We start from the raw sequence: 14,488 nt of genomic DNA on the forward strand, positions 1-14,488 counted from the left end.
TAAGTATTTATGTATTATTCATAAAAGATTTATCAGTTATCTTAGTACCCATAACACAAGCTATGCTTACTTGGGGACTGGAAAGCTATTTGTGTATTATCGAAATATATTTATTAAATAATTTATTTAGTTCTTATAATGCGTTTATTAATTTTATAAATTTAAAACTCATATCAAAATAAGATAGGAAAGCCGTAGTTTATGTGGTTGAAGCGCTCAGACCGAAATTGCGAGAGAGTCGCAGGTTCAAATCCTGTCGGTTTCGATAGTTTTTAAATGCATCTTAAATTTACATAATTGATAATTCCTCCAAGTGAAGGTAAAAACACTAATAAACACTTATATAAAACTACGTTTTTATCCTCCAGAGAGTTCTGCTTCAACACAATCCATCCAACGGGGTCATCCTCACCGGGAACACTAACCTCGCCCTCCGCAACGTGTCGAGGTACCAAGCCGGCACCTATACATGCACTGCTTCCAACGTCGAGGGTGACGGGAAGTCGCCTCCCCTGCGGATGCAAGTTGTTTGTAAGTTTGTATATTTCTGCTTTATTTTTCTTCTATACCCCCGTCGGTGGTGTGAAAGTTTTAGTTAAACTTGTTAGTGTTTTGTTTCTAGCTATATTTTGTATTAGGTCTTCCCCGCATTAACTAAGGTTCGTAACATAGTCCTTACTTCCTTACCTATATTATAAAACCGAAAGTGTGTTTGTTTGTCCTTTACACCTGCACTAAGTATCTATATATACTAATCAACTTGATTTATTTCTTATTCCACTACAAGTTAGCTCTTGATTGCAATCTCACCTGGTGGTAAGTGATGATGCACTCTAAGATGGTAGCGGTATAACCTGTTAGGGAGTATAGTGTCATACCCTTAATCGTTTTTGACGCGAAATTGCACCGGAACACTATATCTCTTAGCGGCACGTCTTTTTCAGTAGGGTGGTAACTTGCCACGACCAAAGCCTTCTACCCGACCAGACTAGAGACAATTGTGGCATAGACTTAGTTAAAAGGACGGAGAGTAATATATACTAATTTTTGTCCCAGTAAAACAAACTGTTCCCACGGGATTTGTAAAAAACCGTAATAAACGTGGACTAAGAATGCGGGCATCAGCTAATGTAACTCATAGACGTAAACTTACCACTCTAACTGCACTTAGTATTCTACTACCAGACTAGCAGTTAATCTTTCACTGCGAGCTTTTCTGTTAGCGGCTGTGGCAGTTAAATATAACCAGGAAAGAGGGTAACTTTTTCCATGACCCAAGACTGCCAATAGACCGAACAGAGAAAAGTTAAGTTTTAAAATCTATATATATATATAAAAGAAAGTTGTATTAGCTACACCATTTATAACTCAAGAACGGCTGGACCAATTTTTATGATATTTGATTTTTTTGGATTCCTCTTAAACCGGAATAGGATAATAGGTATAAAAAAATAACATTCATCAAAAAAAAAAATTATCCGCCGTACGAAGTTCGCCGGGACAGCTAGTAAGGAAAAAAAAATGTTCATCAAATCAAATTGCCCGAATTCATTTTACAATATCACGTTGAGTTGGTCATTAAAGTAGTTTTTCTATCTCTTGTTATATTAAGAAAGAAAACTTGTTGAGGCGACCTAAATACCGAAGCGTAGGCACTAAATGCGGTGATTTAGATCGAAGACACTTCAATTATATTACCCCACTGTACTGTGTGAACTATAATTGTCTAGAAGCTTTCGCCTCAGATAGACAAATGGAATCTATATCGTCCCCATACCGCATTTAATTGTAGAGACTATTATTTCCGATTTAGTTTGCGAACCCAAAGATAATCTCATAATTCAATAATCCTTAAGCTAATTTAAACATTCTAAAAGTAGAATGTGCCACATACTGCATATACAACTTGTAACCGCATTACGAAATACTTTTGAAAAGTGAACAAGTGTATTTCATAAGGAATCGCCCTGTAAAATATTAAATCAAAATCAAAAGAAGCATTTTTATTTTTCGAAACAAACGAATTCCAAACAATCTATTGAAGATAAAAGATCGACACGCGATAGTACCTACGTTTCGACGCGTAGGTACTTAATAAAGACACAGGAATCCCTTGATTTTAATTTAGCATGTGATGTTAGGGCTGTATCTGATTACTTTCAGTAATAACTATGGCAGTGGTTTACTCAAAATCTAACAGGTTTTTGTTTCACAGGTAAGTCCCAGAGACAGTATAATGCACTTCTAAATGGTTTGAAGTAATATATCGGTTCTCTTTACACGTTATATAAGATTGACTAATTTTAGCATACGTTTTTTGTTTTTGTTTCGTTTGTTTTTTTTTAAATCACACGGGACAAATTAAGCAGCTTTATAATATTTAAATTTCATCAATATCGGTGTGGTTGAGCTATTTAAGTGAAATAGTATCTTTTATACTATTTCAGATATATAATGTTTTTATGAATAATTCGTAGCACTGAAAATCTACGTCCTTGTAGGCGTTTTTTGACGATTTGCTTGGCACAGTGGGGAGTAGTCTTAGTAGTGGATGGTCCCGTGTTCGATACCTGGGAGCTGTTCGAGAATTTATAATTTCTTCTTTAATTTTTTCTGGTAGGAGGTTTTGGGCATGGCTAGTTACCCTACTGACAAAATTACTGTGCTGCTTAGCGATTTAGTGTCCCGCTGCGATGTTGCGTACAAATCGATAAGGGGTATGACTACTATATTCTCTAACAGGTTAGCCCGCTATCATCTTAGACTGCATCATCACTTACCACCAGGTGAGATTGCAGGCAAGGTCTTAGAATATGGGTATGGAGTATGGGTTTTAATATGACTGCCATACCCGTAACAGGTTAGCCCGCTATCATTTTAAACTACATCATTACTTAATAATAGGTGTAACTTGTATTATAATTAAAAAAACTCATGCTCCACAAACTACCCGGAAACGTACTGCCTATAAGCCCATTGGGCATAAGTCTCTAGAGGGAATTTCCAGACTCTACAGTTGGGCTGCATGAGTCCAGTATTACACCACCTTTGATACGTTCTGGTTACCTAGTATAAATCCGAAATGGGGGTGCTATTTTCGTACATTTCAACTCCAATTTCCATCGGACCATGTATTTTCATCCTAAACATTACTAGTGGTAAAGTTCCAGATTATCGTCTATGTTAGGCCGAATAACATGCACTGTTACAAATAGTAGTTCTTACAAAAGTTTATTTTACTAATCGTAAATAGAAAATTGCATATTTTCTTAACATAACAAAAATAGGTATAAGTAGTTCTAACTTTGCAAAAACATGTACATTCACGTGAAACTTAAAGTCAGATGATAATTTAATGTTAATCGAATATATGACATAAAGTCACGCCATTTTCAAAAAAATCTATATATTCGAATTACAAACTGCAAGGTCAACGTAACATGACATAATGTCTACCATTGTTATTTGTAGCCTTTAGTGTTCCAGTAAGTTACCACACGTAAATGTGTTATTTTACACGCAGGACCAAACGTCAAAATTTAGCAGACTTTACCTTGACTCGTGGTGGACTCTATAGAAATCTGATAGACTTACGTTACTACAGAGTTAAGGTTGATAGCTTGGTAGTTAAAATAAAGCAATGTGACTTTGTGAAACATTGCTACCGCATTGCCAACTCATAGTTCAATTGAATTGTTGAATGGACTATAACTATCAAATATTATTAGCCAATGGAAAGTTCAGGTTTCTAACATCTAGTAATTAAAGAAATTATTTGGGGAACAAAGTAAATCCATTAGCCCTAGATTGATTCAATTATTAACAAACCGACCTAACCATAGGTACTACTCGTATAATTGAAAGCGTTGCCCATTGTGACATACCTTCTATCAGTATTTAACGGCAGAGATTATCGTTTCCAATTGGATTCCCAGGCACAAAGATGAAGCTATCTTGAATCATTAATTCAATTAGAGCCCCTGTGAATGTCACAAATGGAATGACAAAACATACGTCAATATCTAAATAGGCATACACTTAAGCCTATTAATTCCTTAGTATTAGAGATAAATATAATAAATATAGAAATATTACTAATAATTGGATATATTAATAATAAGATATATTACGACAATACTCCGCCCGCTCCAAAGTGAGCGTAGCTTGTGTTATGGGTACTCAGATAACCGATGAACATACATAAATACTTAGAATATATAATACTACTACATACTTATAATATATAAAAGTGGTGATAATATATAAAGTCACTTTCGGGGGCCGAGTTCGAATCTCAGTCACCTCTAACTTTTCTAAGTTATGTGCCTTTTAATTATTTAAAATATCACTTGCTTTAACGTTGAAGGAATACATTTAGAGGAAACCTGCATGCCTGAGAGTTCTAAATGGTCTTCATAATGTTCTCAAAGGTGTGTGGAGTCCACCAATCCGCACTGGGCCAGCGTGGTGCACTACGACCTTAACCCCTTCTCATTGTGGAAGGAGACCTGTGCTCTGTAATGGGTTGGTGATGATTTATAATTTACAAATAAACACCCAGATCCTGAAAATGTTCATCACACAAGTATATTCCAGTTGTGGGAATCGAATACACGGCTTTGAATTCAGAAAGCAGGCTCACTGCTCTCTGCATCAATCGGCCTTCATAAGATTTTAGCTAAATTCAAAATACATATTTGTTTTAGGTTATTTAAAATACTTTGTAGAACTGCTGTTAGGAACGCCTCCATATTATTAATTCTATCGCTCATAAGATTGAGCCTAATCTTTTCTTAGTTTATGAGAGATTGTTGTTTCTTATTTCTACTGGTCTAGCCAACAAGTAGCATCACTGAAACCGGTCGTATTCAAGTTTGAACACCTTAAGAACTACTCTGTGTATCATAACTTCTAAATAAACCCCAAAACCAGGGGTTTGGAGATTTCTCGACATTCTTGTCAAGATACAAGAAATCCGTTATTTGTAGTAATTATTGATGGACCAAGTGGAGTAACCTAACCTGTACAGCTGGCAGGAGACAATTTTATACCCGGGGAAAGGATAAAAAATTATCTTCTCTCACAGCTTTATAAACTTTCGGAGCACTGGCGCACAAGTGGAAATAATATCGAAATAATATATGTGTTATAATAAAAAATAAATAATAAATAAATATATTACGACACAATACACACATTTTCATCTAGCCTAGTAAGTGTAGCTTTTGTTATGGGTACTGAGATAGCTGATGAATATTTTTTTATGAATATAATACACATAAATAATTATAATATACAGATAAACAACCAGACACTGAAAAACATTCATCTAAATGACACAAACATTTTTCCAGTTGTGGGAATCGAACCCACGGCCTCGGTCTCAGAAAGCAGGGTCGCTGCCCACTGCGCCACTCGGCCGTCAATAAATGGGGCTAAACTTCTCCTATTCCATGTCCTTTAATTTCCATGGGGATATAATCGGGGGATATAATTTTTATCTCCTGCCCGTGCTAGTCCTGCTGGTAAGAGGAAAACCATCGCCTGTCACCACAGGAAGCAGGGCATGCAAGGAACACTTCGTACCAAGTCTCGACCTGTGTCCATCAACCTCAGGCGTAGAGGTTAAGCCTCATGCGCCCATAATTACACCAGCAACCATATCCTTCAAACTGGGGAGACAGGTGAAGATTTCTAAAGAAATTGCCTCTCTTGTATGTAACTTCCACATATTTACGAAATAAAGACTAATAAAGGGATACTCGCGTGTTAACTAACCAATACAAACGATGTTGCTTCGGAATTCCCATTGACCTAACTACCGAGATAATTATCCTCAATTTTAGTGCATGCTCAAAGGTAAAGCAATCTTGATCCATTTAATCAATTAGAAGACCGTTCGAACAGCTGGTCGAGTGAATTCTAGATCCTATAACCTATGTTACTTCCTGTGCAAAACAATTAATTACGGGTTAGCATGATCTTACTTTTGCTTCATCGTATCAATATACATAAATAAATATACTACAACAATACAAACATCGCCATCTAGCCCCAAAGCAATCGGAGCTTGTGTTATGGGTACTAAGATGACTGATTAATGTTTTTATGAATAATATACATAAATACTTAGAATAAACACCCAGACACTGAAAAACATTCATGCTCATCACACAAACATTTTCCAGTAGTGGGAATCGAACCTGCAGCCTTGGATTCAGGAAGCAGGGTCGCTGTTCTTTGCGTCAATCGGTCATGTAAATAAGTGAGGTCACAATTTCGGTTCGGTCACAAATTCGGAAAATTTTAAATCGTGGTAAAAGTAATGTTTTAATGTTACTACAGCTAGTTCCAGAATCGCTATAGGTACACTGATCACGTGCATTGATCGAATGCGCTAATCTAAAGTGTGATTCCGAAAGAGCAAATAGCATTGATTGACACATTATTTTACTCTTTTACGTATGACCTACATTAGCTGTTGACTGCAACGTTATCTGAGTTTAATTGGGGTTTTTTTAAATCGCAGCAACTTGGTCTGTTGGCTCATGTTTTGCCCGTTTCCAGAATGAAAGACCATTATTGTCTATACAAAATTTCGTCAAATTTGGTTTAGCGACGAGCCCTACCTTCTTCTTCTTCTTCTGGGCAGTTTCCGCACGTAAGCGCTTCGCTTGTTGTACGTGAAATTTCCCATTGTTGCTCGCTACTCCAGCCATCCAAGCTCGTTCCAGAATCCCAGCATGCCGCCCAGGTTGCTGAGGACTTCTGGGATAGTGGCTGGTGATCCCAGGTAGATCTCGCGTTGCTCTGTCACGCCCGTGCACTCCAGCTTTACGTGCGTAGGTGTTTCATTCTCCTCCATGCATGCTCTGCAAAGAGTGCTGTCGGTGACACCTATAATGGAAAGATGTCTGTTTAACCTAGCCCTACCTGCCCTACCTTCAGCAAGTGCTATTTTTTTTAATCCAACGGAAGCGGTGTGTAGTTGCTTCAACGTATCATCTCCATCGATGCAAAAAGTGCATTGCTCCCTCAAATTTCAGACTAGTTCTGCTGCTTAGCTGAGTATCGTCAGCAAACAAATACTCTTGCACATTTATAATATTTGCTTCTTATTTTTAATATTCATCATCATCATCATATTATCAACACTCCCACATTAAGATCCTCCCAGATTAAGGTTGCAGTCCACCACGCAAGCGCAGTGCGAGTTTGTATTTTGCGGGTACGGTACTTCAGTTCACGGGAAGCCAGTTGCCAACGTCTAAGCCAGTCTAAATTGGCGGCCTCTATCAGATGAGACTTGCAAGAGTTTAATCTCTCCATCCTCAGTCCACTCGCATTGACGCGTTCGATTTTTAATGTTATTGATTTACAAACACTTCACAAGCTATTTACAAAGTCTTCTTGGATTGGTAAAGTTACATTAAAATAGATAATTTATACTCTTAGGGGAATATGTATACAAAGGGCATTGCTAACGTAAACTTGGACACAGGCTTTTGAGGTTAGTGTTTAGCGATGTACATTTAAGATTAAATACCTATGTACATTTAAGATTTGGTTATTGTTTTCTTATATTTTAAAGCTTATAACGTAGATACAAACATATCTGAGAGCATATATGCTCCTCCTGAAAATAAAAGCGCTGCAGCTCGCTGTGGTTTTGTGCTGCCATATTTGTCCACATACTTACCGTACTTACTTGTCAGTCTAGGGCCCATTTCGCTGTGATAAAAGAGACATATAATTGGTTGTGGAATGCAAACAGTATGTCACTATCTGTATGTACAGCGATATCATAGTAAAACAGTGCCCAGGTTAGTTGTATTTCTGTATATGTATGTAAGAATTAATGTGGGGTAAATATATAATTTATTTTTACTCGGATTAAGCCCTTTACAATATTATGACAGGCATTTGAGTAAATAGTGTTCTAGTTTAAAATCAAGATACCTTTTCCGCAGATAGGCCACTATGTCGGAAGACAGAGATAAAAATGATCGGTGCAGCGCTTCAAGAGCCCTCGAAGGTGGAATGCGACGTCGACGCTTTCCCGCCGCCTGATACGTTCGAGTGGACACTCAACAATTCTGCCGGCTCCATCAAGGTTGACCCTGTGAGTATAATACGTTTAAATTATCCACAAAGGTGAAAAAGTAACCTTGAAAACAAAGACGGAATATGAACGTTCTGGTACTTACTTAAGTAAGTACCAGAACGTTCAAACGTGAACGTTAAAAATATGAACGTTCTGGTACTTACTTAAGTAAGTACCAGAACGTTCATATTCACACGCAACACATTCTTTACCCTTCACGGAACGAAGTCAGTAGGTAAGTTGGCGAGTAAGTCGACGTACCTGCCGCTGTGGGATAACATCGCTACTTCTTCTTCTTCTTCTGTTTTTGGTCCGTTTACAGTTGGCTAGAACTGTCAATTGTATGTAATGCCGCTGACACAAATGTGTAACTACATGTATGCCATAAATAAACATTAATAATTAATGTTTGAAGCGGTGATAGCTCAGTGGGTAAGAATTCGAGGGGCTGAGTTTGAATCGCACCTCTTCTAAGTTATGTGCGTTTTAAGTAACTAAATATCACTTGCTTCAACGGTAAAGGAAAACATGGTGAGGTAACCTGCACGCCTGAGAGTTCTCCATAATGTTATCAAAGGTGTGTGGAGTCAACCAATCCGCACTGGGCCAGCGTGTGGGCCCCTTCGTATTGTGGGAGGAGTCCCGCGCCCTGCAGTGGGTAGTGGGTTAATTTGATGATGATGAATTAATGTTTTGTCTATGATAACTTTGTTATTATATTATGTATTAAGTAACTACATGTAACGACTGTTTTTGGCAAAAGAAAAACAAGAAAATAAAAAAAAAATATTATCACATGCTAGCGAATGAAATCTGAATAGAGAGAATATAATTTTCATATCATGTTACTATCTTCAATCTATACAACCGTCGACATTAACAGAGTTTTTCTTGAACAACTTTTCCATACGTCCTCAGATCGCTAGGAAAAAGGGGTTTGAGGTGTGACCAGCCACTTTGATCTAATGCACCCGCAGGATTTATCTATTACTATTTATAATCTTTAATATGGAACGAGGGCGGACAATATAAATTTTGTTACACCGGAATGAAACTAAAATTCTAAAATCATCATCATCATCACATTAACCCATTACCGGCCCACTACAGTGAACGGGTCTCTCCCCCACAATGAGAAAGGGTTGAGAAAAATTTATTATACTTTTAATATAGGAATTATTGCCTTCGGTTCTCAGTTATAGTAACATCTCCAAAAGAAGAGGTTTTCTTTTGGAGGTTGGTTGAAAATACCAACAGCCATTAATTTAAAACGAGCGCATTTTCCTTTTAATTTGGTTCAAAAAAATGTACATCAAAAGTGGTCGTTAAAAATATATTTTCTGTGAAAACATAATGCCCTACAATTATGTTAATTACGGAGGGGCCGTGATTAAAAAACCTTGTAAAGTCCCTTGTGAAGTAATTGGGGGCGGTTATTATGTTAAGTATACAGAATTGCCTCATGGTTTTCATAATATATTATAATATATTTTTTTAACTCCCCAAATAAGGGTAGGATCCTAAAGTAGAGCATGACATAATATTATAACAATTCATTTAAAAAAAAAAACATATTTTTTTTAACTAATCGACTGTGATCAAATAAAATATCTAATAGGCTGTTGATCAAGGTACCACGACTCTGTCCGCATGTTTTAGGTTTTTTTAAAAACCCTGCTCGAAACCTTTATTGTTCCGGGGTAAAGGTAGCCTATGTTCGTTTCCAGAATGTGAGCCAGCTCGACAAAAAAATATTTTTAAAAGTCCCGAGAGAACAGTCTCCTGACATTTTTCAGGGGCTAAGAATTATCTTAATCAGTTTCAAGATCGCAAGCTATCTTTGCATCAAATTTCGTTAAGATCGGTTAAGTGGTGGACTTACTCATAAGTACCTAGAGGTCGAACTCCCACCAAATCACACCTGACTCAATTTCGAAAATATATCTAAATTGGTCCCCTTGGAGAATCAAACCGTAAGGTAACCGTACGTAATAATACTGCCACACCGCACTTTACTGTGACACATAAAAATATTAGCCATAGCTTAAATAGATGACAAAAAAGACGGAAAATAGATGAAATGTTTCAAAAATTACGCCGACACTTTTTGTCCTCCGAGATTTTCCCCGAAAAAGGATAGGGTGAGATTACAAAGAGAAAACACTTCGCATCGTTGGGATTCATGCTAAAAGTCACAAAAGGTCTCAACTTTGGAAATACTTCCTGATTCCGTGATTCTACCCTCGGGGCATAAGGAATTATTGAGTAGCGGATCCCGTTTTGTTCTGTGATATAAACGCTGTTTTTATTCAGCCTTATATAATTCAACGTTAATGTATTATGAATACGATATTCATTTTTGTGATGAATAGATTTGAAAAAGGTTGATGTGTTTGGGGTTTGAGACAAGTTCTTTGTAAGTATTTCTTTGTATATGCAAAGTTTAACCAAACTTATCCGTCTACAATGTAGTTCTTGAAAGGGAGATCACGTAAGGGTCTCGTAATATCTCAGGGAATCAACCCCACTGGTGCCGGCCGTCCCTTTCCATTGAGAAACTTGTTACTTGCTGACTCTCGCAACTTAATCTACGTGAATGTTTTAATTTTCCCAGAACCCGCTTTAGGTAATATAATCTGTTCATTCGCTCGTAACTATCTACTTACCTTATTAAAGTAAAATACTCACTCACACTCTCACTGAATACTTTTAATACTAGCAAAAAACAACAAAATCAGTAAATGTAAATCGGTTATAAATCTTTTGATTTTCCGAGATTTTCCAAATTTGACAAGTTGTTGTAGCGCTTTTGCATTTATGACATATATTTAACGGCAGCTACATAAGCTGTAACTAATAGGAGTAATGGGGTATATTTTTAAATGTGTGTTCTAAATATCCATCCAACCATTTATAGATCGAGAGTTTTATTTTTAACTGGAGTAAGAATATCAGTTACACAATTACTAAAATTTTTATAATATTTGCTAGACGAAAATAACATATAATTTTTTTTAACGTATGAATATTGTGAGACGCATATTTTTCACGACAAAATTGGCACTTTTAGGAATATAATTATGACAAAACAAGTGTTATAAGCTTTAACGTTTATGTTTTTTTTGTTTAAATTTAATTTTGTTGTATAATATTCGCTTTGTACTTAATTCCTAAGCAATTGAGGTTAATTTTATCGTTTATGTATAACTAAGTTGTGGAAATTTCATTGGTGATATAAAAATACGGCATTACTCTTATGTTTAATAGTAATGTTTGTTTCCCTTGAAAAGCTAATAATTAAATAAAATAAATGAATACCTTATGCTGCTACTATCACAGTATTTGATAGTTCTGATCTCGTGGTACATGCCGACATCATCGCGACAGTGTTAAGGACTGTACTGACAATAACAGTCCTTTTCTACTATACAAACTAACAAACTTTTAGAAAACTGTAATGGACCTAAAGCTAAAGGAGTCTACACACTAATTCCACAGCCCCGCCGCTGTTTGCTAGTTTGACGGCAGTTTCACGTGTTGTTATTAAGTTGCAAAACTATGTCGACGGCATCAAATCAACAACATCCAAAATCGCAAAATTATTGGAAGTTTAAATGTCAACTGCACGCCGCAAAAAAACCATTGATATGTTGGCGACATGTCACCGGAAAGCGCGGACGTTAGTCGCCCACAATATTCATTCAATATAAAACAATCATGTGTAGACTCCATTACATAATCATATCAAAGGCACTGACTACAAGCATTATAATATAAATTGCGTGACACAAAATATAAGACTAATCCTAATTTTTTACCAGCAGCTGTTCTATTATTTCGAGTAAAAAAACGAAGACGAAAGAAGTTCTAAAGACGTAATTAATTTTCATCAAAGAGCGAAAAGCTTCATTAAATGTTTAATTAACCTTGTGGTTGGGAAAAATTTTAAGAAGCTCTTTTGTACGCTTGCTTGTCGTTATATAACTATTGACTCTTGTAATTAAATTGTTTAAGAGTTTCCCTTTGACAACGGCTCATACGTAAGGATCTTCGTATATCGGGGGTCGTAAACCTTTTCTCATCTAACATATTGAAGGCATTGAAAGTACTAAAACTATAAAGGGACATTAAATTACTATCGCCTACTAACTTGACTCCTTTGAACTAAATGTAAGTATAATATTTACGAATTTAATAAAGCGTCGCTGTAAGTATTTTTATGAAAAATTTTGTAGTAATTTAAAATATGATTGGTTTGGTTTGGTTTTGTAGCGTTATGGAATCTTTTTCTGGCATTTGAAAAAATAATTATAGATTCTGAATTTTCTTTGGTTTTCTTGGTCCCACTAGAGTGGGAGACTTGGCCGTGGCTAGTTACCACCCTAACGACAAAGACGTACCGCTAATCGATTGAGCGTTTCGATATGATACGATACGGGATATGGGTGTTACATAACTACCATACTCCCGAAAAAGTTAGCACGCTACCTTAGTATAAAAAAATTCATCATTTTTGCCACAGCTGGGCATATAGACCTCTTTTGCCATAGGCAAGAGAAATTGAGAGATTTATTCCTCCACACTGCCAAAATCGGGCGCTGAGGGTTACGTGTTCTGCGGGGCATTGGACTGGTTAAAGAACATTCCCTACTATTTGTCTGGACCTCACAACTTTCGATCCTAACTTGGAATCGATTGGGTAGTTAAACGTCAAAATGATCAAGGAGGCACATATTATACAACAAAGTCGAATATTATATTTCGAAATTTATGTTTATATATATATATATTTAATGGTCTATTGAATCACAGATCTGTAGTCATAAATATATATGTAGAACGTAGAATGCCTTTAAGAACATTATGAACTAGCAGGCATGCAGGTGTTCTGACGATGTTTTACTTTACGGTTAAAGCAATTGATTAAATGCCAAAAATAAAAATGCAGGGAGGCCGAAGCCCTAACACTAAGCTATCATAGCACTAATGATTGTTTTTGACATCCGTTGTGTACCGCCTGCTCTTCATTTACTTTATCTTTATTTTTACATAGTATGTAAAAAAGTCGGTAACGCTGTTAGTACACTTAGAACTTTAAAACTACGCAACGGATTTAAATGCAGTTTTCAGAAATACATAGATAAGTGTGATTTAAGAAGACGGTTAATATGTAGACATGAATATTATAGTAAAGAAAAGCCAAGAAAATCAAAAATTAGTGATGGGATGTCGCGATTAACATATTTGTATGCACTTACATTGTAAACGCTGTCTATATCTTTCTAGATACATCAAATTGATGTACATAGAGATAGATAAAATTAAACTTGGACGGGTCGCTAACTCACTTATGTATAACAAATAATACACTATGCAGCAATGCAACACTCAGATCCCCAAAAGATACTACGCAAAAATTTAAACTACGCACGTATCACTCCGATAGCGCTTACTTGCTTTTTTAATTTCGTAGGTTAGAATAAAACGCTTATTATTGCCTCTGCCTGCATATTTGTCTTAGCATTTAGCATGTTTGAATATCACCTGGTGGAGAGGAGCCAAAAGTTTTTGGGTATTAGATATTTCTGTCAACAAAATGCTACCAAAACTTAAGAAAATAATTGTCAAAGCGCAGCAACTTACATTCTGGAGAACTTAAATTTTAAAGAGTCAGTATCCTCACATTGCTCTAAATTTCTCTCTTCCATATAAGAGAGTTATTATCCAGCGATGGAACACGCATACGCTAAGAATTATGCTGATGATTCATTGGCTTTTGTTGTTTGTATGTTGAAATTGTTACGTTTACTTAGTGCTAAAGGTTTGCAAACCCTGATTTAACATGATAGGGTCGTTTTCTTCCGAAAGGCCACTTGGAAGAAAATAAAAACGTTACACGTAATAAAAATAGAGTACATTTCTCGACATCTTCTTTTATGAGTTTGCATTACAACTACTTAATTCTTTATAGGAACATAAATGAAAATACTTCACATTTAATCCATTATCTTGTGAAAAGATTCTTGTATTTCATAAAGCTGTTTGCTTCTTAATTGGCATTCACTGAGCACGTTTAAAACTTTCTGTGCCGCGTCGCTAAAAGCTGTGATAGCTATATAGTATATGTATTGTATTTTATAGATATAATGTTATGTGAATTAACTTGCTTCCGCCCCCAACATTGCTCGCCAGTGATTTCGAAAGCGAGTTGATCTAAGAACATAGTTAACCTATGAGCCAGTTTTTTTAAAACTGATTTCTTAAAAAATAACTTTCCACCCAAGTTATTAACCGTATTACAAAGCATTTAAACCCCCTGCGCGAAAATAGAAGTATTATACGAATATGTTTAAACACATTATTTCTGAATGTGATACGCGTTAA

The 14,488-nt window shown here is 36.1% G+C and overlaps 1 protein-coding gene across 2 annotated transcripts in view; it reads left to right on the plus strand.

The window, feature by feature from the left end:
• LOC120624123 (nephrin-like) overlaps window positions 1-14,488 on the plus strand; it is a 269,981-nt gene that overhangs the window by 222,672 nt on the left and 32,821 nt on the right. For both annotated transcript variants that reach the window (XM_039890481.1, XM_039890480.1), the window contains exons 10-11: window positions 369-531; window positions 7,971-8,122. In XM_039890481.1, coding sequence (XP_039746415.1) covers window positions 369-531; window positions 7,971-8,122 — 315 coding nt within the window. The remainder of the gene's footprint in view (window positions 1-368; window positions 532-7,970; window positions 8,123-14,488) is intronic.

The sequence above is a fragment of the Pararge aegeria genome, chromosome 5 (assembly GCF_905163445.1).
Source record: "Pararge aegeria chromosome 5, ilParAegt1.1, whole genome shotgun sequence".
NCBI classification, from domain to species: domain Eukaryota; kingdom Metazoa; phylum Arthropoda; class Insecta; order Lepidoptera; family Nymphalidae; genus Pararge; species Pararge aegeria.